The sequence below is a fragment of the Nematolebias whitei genome, chromosome 11 (assembly GCF_014905685.2).
Source record: "Nematolebias whitei isolate Nwh7 chromosome 11, NemWhi1, whole genome shotgun sequence".
In the NCBI taxonomy this organism is placed as follows: Eukaryota; Metazoa; Chordata; class Actinopteri; order Cyprinodontiformes; family Rivulidae; genus Nematolebias; species Nematolebias whitei.
Window position 1 is genome coordinate 12,604,323 of NC_056508.1, and position 10,216 is coordinate 12,614,538.

Below are 10,216 nucleotides of genomic sequence, written 5' to 3' on the forward strand. Positions count from 1 at the left end.
ATATATATATATATATGTGTGTGTGTGTGTGTGTGTGTAACAGGTATATGAAATACTTAGATTATTGTAATGAAATTCCTGCTCAAATATGTATTATAGTGGTCATATAATGAGTGGCTTTGCGCTCTCTACTGGTAGACTATAAATATGACTGAAATTCTATCACAGTCTTCCTAACACTCTGCTGTATGGAAGCCATTATGTCTCTCTTCTTAAAAAAAAAAAAAAAAACCTCACGAGACAGTATGTCTGATGCTATTTTTATTTATAGATATGTGTACCACTAGAGGAGCTGACCACGCTATGTTATGCTCTGAACCACTCATTTACAGGTAATTAATTGTGTTATACTAAATGCTCTGGGTTAAGTCAGTTACGTTTGGCAATGTCTGCTGGTTGTCATGACGACACAGCGTGACTGTTATATTGTCTGTGAACCACCAGAGGTGGTGTAGAGCAATTTAATGATTCATTTTAACTGTTGTCTGCATTTATTTTTCTAATTTCTTATTTTGTTGAAAAAATGGATGTCAGGTCAAAACAGGTTGTGTTAGATTTATTGTAAAACATTAATGCTAAAACCACTATACGATCACGCGTTTAAAAGAATATTGTTAAAAGTCATTGTAACAGATATTTGAAAATCATCACCGTCTTCCTAACGCTCTGCTGTGATGTGTGTGCCAGTAGGAGCTAACCAGGCCATGTTTATGCTCTGAACCACTCATTTACAGTAAAATGCTACCTCATCCAACCCACTGGTCTCTGTGAGTGTTTATGACAGGACGGGTTACACAACTGTTACACTGGTGCCGTGCTATCATGCATACATACACACACATATATATATATATCCATTTACATATATATACACACATACACAAACACACACACACACACACACACACACACATATATATATATATACATATATCTACATATACACACGTACACACACAATCTTTTTATGTGTGCAGTGTGGGCTTTTTCACTCGGAAAATACAAATACATATAATTATAATATAGTTGATGTTAATGTTATGAACCCACAAAATGGTTTTACAGCGTTTTCACAGAATTACTCACGTTGTTGCTCTTTTTGAACGCTAGATGTCGCCAAAGATCATCCCAGTAATGACAAGGGGGGGGGGGTCAGTTTCGCGCATGCTCAGTGACTGTTGTTTTGTTTATCAATTTGATGTTGTTCGCTGAAAGTTAGAGACCAGTCTACGGAGGTTAGGCCAACAGAACACTTTGAGACACTTGTTTGGGGCACATTATGTCTGCGAGATACGCCATTAGCCGAGGGCTGGAGTTGGGCCGCTCCTTCCAGCTGGGTCTCCTAAAATCAGGCGGACGTGTCGCAGCGAAGCTCCGAGCTGACCGTTTTCGTGTAGGCCCGTCGGTCCGCACCGTTCAGCCTCAGGCTTTCCTGCCGTCCCGGTACCGCTATTACCGCACCTCTCTGAGGGGCTTGGCAGCTCAACTTCAGTCCTTCGGCTTTAGAAGGTTCGGCGGCGGGTCTCCGCGGAACAGGGCCGTGTTTTTAGCGTTTGGCCTCGGTGTGGGTCTCATCGAGCAGCAGCTTGAGGATGACAGACTGAGTGCGGCAACATGCCAGGAAATACAGGTCTGAAGTTCACATATTAATACAAACATGCAAGTGCTCCGACATGTTCATATTTTGTCACTGATATGTTTTTCTGGTGTTGTTTACCGTAAATGTTTTCCCGCTCGCACTCTGATTAGATTGTTTGTTTATTTTACACCTAATCATTTTAACTGGTTACCATTACGTTTTCCTGTATTGTTTAGGATGTTGGATGATGACACATTTTGTAAGCTTTACAACATTTTGTTAAGGTTTATGTATTACATACAACTTATTAGGATTATGAGTTTGTGCATTGTCGTACAACCAAATTATTTAATTGGTAACAAGGATGTGATTTGACTGTACTGGGTCTTCAAAAATGTAAAACTTTAAGGTGCAACTCACTTCATGGGTGTTAAATATGGTTTCTTTTGATCTGCAGGCAGTATTCAGCAAGAAAAAGTTTCACGGCCCACTTAAACCATTCACTTCTGGATATAAACTGGAAGATTACATTATAGGGAACCAGATTGGTAAAGGCGCCAATGCAGTTGTGTACGAAGCTACAGCTCAGTATGCCTGCCCAAAGGCGAGCGATGACGTGGGCTCACCTGCGCAGGTAAAAGATGATGAAGAGAAAATCCAGACGGTGCGATCTCCAGCATGTTGCTCTCTACGAAACTTCCCCTTGGCTATCAAGATGATGTGGAACTTTGGGGTGAGTGATCTGAAACACGTGTAGATCCAGATAAAAAACAAAACTAAGCTTTAAAGTATATTTTGTAATGTGATTTGTTTGCAGGCAGGGTCTTCAAATGAGGCGATAATTAAGTCCATGTCTGAGGAGCTGGTACCTGCTGGCCCTCTTGCATTAAAACATGAAAAAGAACAGATTCTCCTGGATGGGTAAATGTTTCTCCTGTAGATCTGGTCACTCTGTCCCGTTGTACAGAGCTGAGCAGCAAACGTTGATGGATTCCTGTGGTCTTTTTGTGTGCAGACATTATGGAGTCCTGCCCAAAAGAATCTCCGCTCACCCCAATGTGATCAGGGTGTACCGAGCTTTCACAGCAGATGTGCCGTTGCTACCAGGTGCCAAGGAGGAGTATCCAGATGTTCTGCCAGCCAGGCTCAACCCCGATGGGCTAGGCAACGATCGCACTCTTTTCTTGGTTATGAAAAAGTAAGACGTAACATTTTTCACCCCAAGTCCTACACAGTTGGTAAATTATAAAGCTGCTTTTATGTAAAATAATGTTGAATGGTTATTCTAAGTGGGATGTTCTTAAAAAGTGTTTGTTTTTACAGTGCTTGTTTATTTTCTCTCATTATCAACACAGACTGATGCGTTGGTAACAGCCTGTCAATTTTGTTTCCGTAGTTATCCCGGCTCACTGCGAGAGTACCTGCAAGTGTGTGTACCCGGTCGCAGGCATGGATCCCTGATGGTGCTGCAGCTGCTGGAAGGGGTGGCCCACCTGTGTAGGCAGGGTGTCGCTCACAGGGATCTCAAATCAGACAACGTGCTGCTGGAGTTTGACTCAGGTCAGATTTAAACACAGATCTTGATTCGATTGGCAGGTATGTTTCTCTCAGATGTACTCATTTTATTTTGTTTTTTCAGATGGTTGCCCCCGTTTAGTAATTACTGACTTTGGCTGCTGTTTGACTCAGAGGGACTCTAGCTTACAGCTATCTTTCAGCAGCCTGTGGGTCAGCAGAGGAGGAAATGCCTCCCTTATGGCTCCTGAGGTAGACTTAAAAACAGTTTCTACAATGAAAGACACTTTACAGTCATTTCTTGCTTTCATTCAAACATCAGTAAAGAGACAGAACAGTGCAACAAGTTGACAGTTTGAGATTTTTATGTGTTGGCTACAGTACCGTGTTTTTCGACGTATACGTTGCACCGCTCTATAAGTCGCATCAGTCCAAATATGTCCACTAAAGAGGAAAAATCCATAAATACGTTGCTTTGCCATATGCGTCGCATCTATTATGCGTCACCACTGACAATCCAGAAATATGAGCCGATGTGGCAAAAATTGATTGGCTGTCAAATGGCAGTGGCTGGAGCGTGCACCGGAGGACTTTAAGAAGAATTTAGCCAGATTAACACTTAAAAACAATTATTTGTTTGCTTGAAATAATAGTGAAGGTGTGTCTCAGTTGAACTTTTACTTAATAAATGCACCTCAATGGTCAAATCAGCTGCATTTCAAAAATCGATACGCGGGAACGTGCAGAGGGCGACTCACTGTGCATTTCTTCTAAATTTAACAAGATAAGCACCTAAAAACAATTGTTTGTTTACTCGACATTATAGCAAAGGTGTGTCTCAGTTGAACTTTTACATAATAAATGCACATCAGCTGCATTTTGTCAGGGCGGCTCAGCAAAATTAAGCTGATTTGACAGTTTCTCCAGGCGAGCTGGGTGATGGTGGTAGGCTATGGCAAGTTAATTGTGTCATTAATAGCCACTTTTACCTATTACATGACACAACGGCATGCCATACTGGAGTGCCATCTTGTGGCTGAAAATGGTAGTGTTCAATATTTTCAGTCAGAATGAATGAAAACGTCATATCTAGGGGTTGAACGACTACATAATTTTTAAAGTCAACATTAACATGAGTCGAGTAGAAGTCAAGTAGTTGATGATGTCATAAGCTCTCAAGATGCAAAAAAATAAATTAAATAACTCAATTTATTATTTACAAAGATTTCCGGATTTCCGGCTTTAGAGCGGGACAGCCTCAATTTAACTTTAGTGGATAGACAGTGATTACATCCAATCACATTGAAGCTCGCGTTGTCTTGACCAGTTACTAACAGGAAGGCGAGTCTTAGAAAAGCGTGTGTGTATGTGGCTTCACAGGGAAGTCAATGCAGAAGATGGAGTTCATCGCACCGGGATAAAATATAGTTTTACTGGAGAAACAAGTGGCGCTTTGCCTTCTCCATAACAGGAGGTGATGTCTCCTCCTCAAGTGTCCAGCGCCTCCTACTCTGACTGACGACGTGTCCCCCCTTGGAACGAATCAAAGTTCAGGCGTGTGGGTCAAATGACTGATTTCAGTCTCTAGCAGGAAAGACACAGCATCTCAGCGACTCCCTTTAAATTTGTGTCAAAACTACAGATTTTAAATCGTGTTAATAGACCAAGTAAAACCAGAGTTATGATCGTCAAATCTCTAGCGCGTTATATCGAGAGCCTGCAGCCCCCGCCCCCCACCACCACCACCACCGAACACATAAACAACCTCCCCCCTCCTTTCTGATGGAGGCTCAAAGTTATTTGTCAAGCACCAAATAATCTACAGGAAAATAAGAAAAAGACGCGGAAGTTGAATGGAGTTCAGTGCACGGTAATGTCAGCGAGAGTGGGGCTGAGTCGATGAGTGATGAAGAGGAAGGTCATTTGTTTAGAAGAGGAAGAGCGGACCGAGCCCAGGTGTGACTGCGCAGAGGAGGGGGTCCAGAACCAAGCATCAGTTCTGAGCTCTGGAGAGCAGAGGAGGATGTGGATGTTGACCCAGAAGGCAGACTAATGGAGGAAAAGACACTTTTAAAAAATTTACAGTAAAATTAATATTTTGTCAATTTAAAAAAAATGTAGAAACAAGCATTAAAATAAAAATCAATTAAATTAAATACATTTATTTCAGGCTGACGGCTCTAAAACTAGTTTTTAGTGGATGAACTATTTTAAACTAATATTTTTAAGCAGCTAAATAAGATGGTTGATTTTCCCTCTGAGGAACATGAATAAATAAATAAATAAATAAAGATTAATACCATCTTATTCAAATAAGATAATAATGTCTGTAGTTAGAGAAAACAGGTTTTTGAGCTGCATGCATTCAGCTGGGCGCTGCAAGATAAAGAATAAAGATCGTTTCATTGTGAAATAATTCTTTATTAGATGACTGCATTGTACATGTTTATCTCCTCTACAGAACTGATTGACATTTACTGCTGATTATGATTTCATAATTCTTTTCATGCATGTGATGCTGGTAAGCATAGGCATTGCATCATTTATATGTGAAGGACATGTCCCCCTCACATTTAAAAAATATTTGTTTGGACCCCCCACACACACATTTACCATGAAATATTAATTCACCCAGCGCTCTTTGCATCTCTTTGTGAACAAATCCATTCCACTTGATTAATAGAAGAATAGTCAAAGCACTAAACGTTCCCTCTGGGTTTTCAACAACTCTCCACACTGTATGCAGTGTTTCCCCAGGTCTTGGCAGGGGACACTTGTTTCTTGACAGGGTAAGGGGGGAGGGGGAGACACCTCTGTGTGACATGCTGTCTTAGCACTACGTTGGTGCCGGCTGTTGTCGACTGGGGCGGGGGTGTTAGGATGCTTGAGGTGAGCAGGGAGTGCTCTATTCACACAAGGAGAGCTGTTGGTCAGGCTGCTACTTATTACTTTCTAAAATAGTTATTGAATCAAGTTACTTATGTAGGTAAACATAGATGATTACCCCTTAAAATACACCAGAGTACAGGAAATGGCATTTACTTTATTCAAAATCTTATGGGGGAGGACCTCCAGACCCTGCACCCCCACCTCACCAGTGTGCCTGCTCCCCCACTTACAAATGCTTCTGATGCCAATGCTGATAAGACATTTTCATTGCGCACAACATCTTTGTGTTGATGGTGGAAATGACTGCAACCTCCTACTCTAAAAGTTATTTAGAATGCTGGGAGTCCTAAAACCAGCTCTGTGGAACTTCTTCCTTTTAGATTGTGATATTGAGTGTTCTAAATTTATTACAAATTAATTGACTGAAATGTGTCTGTTCAATGTGGTGTTGAGTCTTTTTGTGTTTTTTAGCTGCGGGGCAGTACTCTGGGGTACATATTTTATGTTGTTTAAGTTCACATACACTGAAACCTCATTTAAGTCATCGTTACTTGAAGCTGAATTGTTTGTTGTTAAAAGCCCTTGTTTGCTCTTTTCAGAGCATTTTTAATAAACGTTGGCAATATGTCGTGGTTTTATTCTATCAACACCACAAAAAAAGTTCCAGGCTCAGAATTTTTTTTTTTTTTTTTCCACTTTAAGCCCTGGGGCGGTCGACCACCCTGCACCACTGCCAGCGGTGGTGCATTAGGTTTAGGTTTAGACATTAATATTTTTTGCTTTTTGTTTGTGAAACAAGATCAGAAGGAAACTGGTTCTGGTTCACTCATTGGACCCAGTGTTGCACCATATTCTGCCCTGCAACAGTGCATGCAACACCGCCCCCTACGGTTACAATATACGGTGGTCACAAAATATGGTGCAACACCGGTTCACTACGAGCTCCAAACAGTCAGGAAGTTGATTTATTTTCTGTTTCCTTACGGCAGTTGAACCAGAAGATTCATCTTTAGTGAAATATTTCCATACTACTGATGTATTTCTACCTGTTTGCCAAGACTGGGCCTGCTCTGCGCCATCCGTCTGCTTGGAGGAATCCATTTTGTAGAGCCCGCGCCCGGTGCGGATCACATGACGCAATGACGTAACTGTGAATACTCGACGTGAAATTTAAAAATTCGCAAGATATCCTAGGAATCAATGTGTAGATGACTTGAGTAGTCTGTTAAAACCCTAGTCATATCTCAGCCAAACATTGGTTTATAAATATGGGAAAAAATCCATAAATAAGTTGTAGGGCATGAAAATTATGCAAAAAAAACACAACTTATAGGCTGAAAAGTGCAGTAGCTGTACACACACACACACACAATATTTACCACTTTTGTTGGAAAAGAGTTGAGACATTGAGTAAAATGTAAATAAAAACAGAATTCTGTTTCAGGTGGCCACGGCAGTTCCAGGAAGCGGTGTGGTGATCGACTACAGCAAGGCAGATGCCTGGGCTGTGGGTGCCATCTCCTATGAGATATTTGGACAGCAGAACCCTTTCTACCAGGCCGTTGGACTGGAGAGCACCACCTACCAGGAGAAGCAGCTTCCTCCTCTGCCTTCCTGTGTTCCAGTTGACGTGCGTTTGGTGACACGATTACTTCTCAGGAGGGACCCTAGCAAGGCGAGGCTTGTGACATATTTCTTAGGACACATTTAGTCCTGTGGGTGTTTTTCAAAACTGATCTCTCATGTTGTAACATTATTAACAATGTTTTTAGTTACAAAACAGATCAATGCTGCTAAAATCTTATTTGCTCTGAAATTAACTATTGACTGATTGACTGATGAACCACTGACTGATCTTCTTCCTCTGCAGCGCCCCAGTGCTCGTGTAGCTGCTAACATGCTGCATCTCAGCATCTGGGGTCGAAGGGTTTTGGCCAAGCAGGACAGCTCTGGCATGAAGAAGCTGGTTGATTGGCTGCTATGCCAGTCTGCTGTGGTTCTCTTGAAGGGCTTCAGCAGACCCGGTGGAAACACGGTGGAAGCCGAGCTTCAGACGAGCTTTTTGTCCAACTTGGACCTGGAAGATCTGCGTGCTGCTGTAGGCTTCCTCCTTTATGGGCGAGAACAGCACCAAGCCTGTATTCTGTCTGTATAGAGTTACTCAGACATAACTCGAGATCTCTGTATTCATAGTGAAATGTTTCTAGTACCATTTAATGGCTTTTTAAATTGACAGAAGCACAATACTCGTGTCACTGCTTATTTATCGTTTGAGTAGTTTTTATGAATTATTAGATTTTATTTATCTACAAAGGTTGAGTCAGGTCCTCTGGATGGATTCCTCCTCTCATTCCTCTATCCAGGATGTGAACATCTTCATCCCTGAAAGAGTGACCTCTGGCCTGGAGATGAGTGTAGACTGCAGAATCCTGGCCTGATGATGTTGATCTTCTGTGCTGGGCCATCCTTTTGGCCAGTGGCTGTTTAGTTTCCCCGATGTAAAACTGATCACCCTCCTGACACTGAACAGCATACACAGTATTACTCTGTTTGTGCCGGGGGACTGGATCTTTGGGATGAACCACTCTTTGCTGTAATCATGCACATGTGTCAAACTCGAGGCCTGTGAGGGCCAAATGTGGCCCTCGTTGACATCTTATCTGGCCCCCAAGATGATATGTTAAACGTAAAATACTTTTATCACTTAAATTTGTTTTTAGCAATCTTTGATTATGATGTCGAAAGCGCAATAGAGAACATCAAATGAGACCAATCAAACTCTTGTTGAGGAACCTGTGACAAGAAAAGATGCCGGGTATCTTAACTCGAGTTAACGTAGATTCTGAAATTGGCCCTTAGTTTGAAAAAGGTTTTTATTTCGGCCCCCTTTTGTGAGTTTGACACCCCTGCTTGTATTTTGGGGTTTAAAAGCCACTGGGACGTTGTGTTTAGAAAACGAACGTCTCAGTTTCTCTGAAACTCCTGCAACACATGGAATGACCACTGGTCTGGGTTCCTCCTTTTCACCTGATGGCTGCTGGAGTCCTGTTTGGTTTCTTATCTACGTTTAGATTTATGTGCCTGGGTTATTGAGCCTGCAACTAAATATGATTTACACTTGAGTACTTGTCTCTCCTCAAAATCCTAGTGACCTTGTGCTAGTGAAGTAGCTGTTGTCTGTGCCCAAACAAATCTGAATTTGTTTCACTCACATCACTATAGTATCTATGGGAGCTCTGATTCAAACCTGTACTCTTTAGGGAAACTGCTACTTGTTTAATGTTTTCTGTTCATGTTAGAATATCCCCTTTTATTTTCATAATATAATTTATCTCAAATTAGTTGTCAGTTCCAAACAACTACCGTGTGTGGTAATGAAACTTACAAATGACTACTGGTACTACTGTGCTAAGAGTAGATACTTTGAAAGCTCTGATGTACTTTACAAATATTTGCCAGGCAAATCCCAACATAGATGGTGTTATTTTTGCAGAAATTCTGTAGAGGTCTTGATATTTTAAAGACCAATTTGAATATTTTAAATGGAAACAATCTTCCTCTACTGTGTAGGGTAGCAGAAAATGCAGGTAACACACCCAATATACCCATTAAGCAGCTTGTTGGTCTCTGTAAAAAGGTGTAATCCTGTCTTCATGTGTTCTGCACTCTTAATGGCAACTGTGTTGTAGTTAGGATAATGCAGAAAAGTGAATGTTATTTTCTTGTTTGCACTTTTGTCCACGTTTGCACTTTCTCAGAATGATAGCTGTGGTGTTTGCCTGTTGCATCTTTAATGCTAAACATTATGAATGACTATATTCTACAAAGAGACCTTATATTTTACACATTTTATTTACTATAAATCCAGTCTGTTAAGTCTTCAACATCACCCTTTAAAATATAAATCTTTGTAAGTGGTTTAGGCTGTTTGTCTGGTTTGCACACTAAAGATTTAGAGAAATATTTTAGAGATGTATAAAATGTTCTGTATTTCAGAATAAAGGTGTATAAAATGAGCGCTGCTGTCAGCAAGTCTGGTCTGTTTTCACTGAACACTTTCCAAACACATCTGCGGTTTTTAAAGTCATTTTAAGGATTTTGTTTTTTAATTGTTTGGGTTCCTTACACTTTTCCTACAGAATTTTTACTGATTTGGATTAGCATTAAGCAGCTTTAGAAGTCCTGAAATTTCCAGTTAAATACTTTACATTTTATAAAGACCACAGAAAGAAC

At 40.9% G+C, this 10,216-nt stretch overlaps 1 protein-coding gene across 1 annotated transcript; it reads left to right on the plus strand.

The window, feature by feature from the left end:
- The first annotated feature begins 1,176 nt into the window (after positions 1-1,176).
- pink1 (PTEN induced kinase 1) lies at positions 1,177-8,236 on the plus strand. Its single transcript, XM_037683899.1, has 8 exons — positions 1,177-1,630; positions 2,037-2,312; positions 2,397-2,500; positions 2,595-2,777; positions 2,976-3,139; positions 3,219-3,346; positions 7,428-7,658; positions 7,854-8,236. Exons 1-8 carry the CDS (start codon positions 1,280-1,282, stop codon positions 8,136-8,138), a joined length of 1,722 nt encoding a protein of 573 aa, XP_037539827.1. The 5' UTR covers positions 1,177-1,279; the 3' UTR covers positions 8,139-8,236.
- Positions 8,237-10,216: the final 1,980 nt, after the last annotated feature.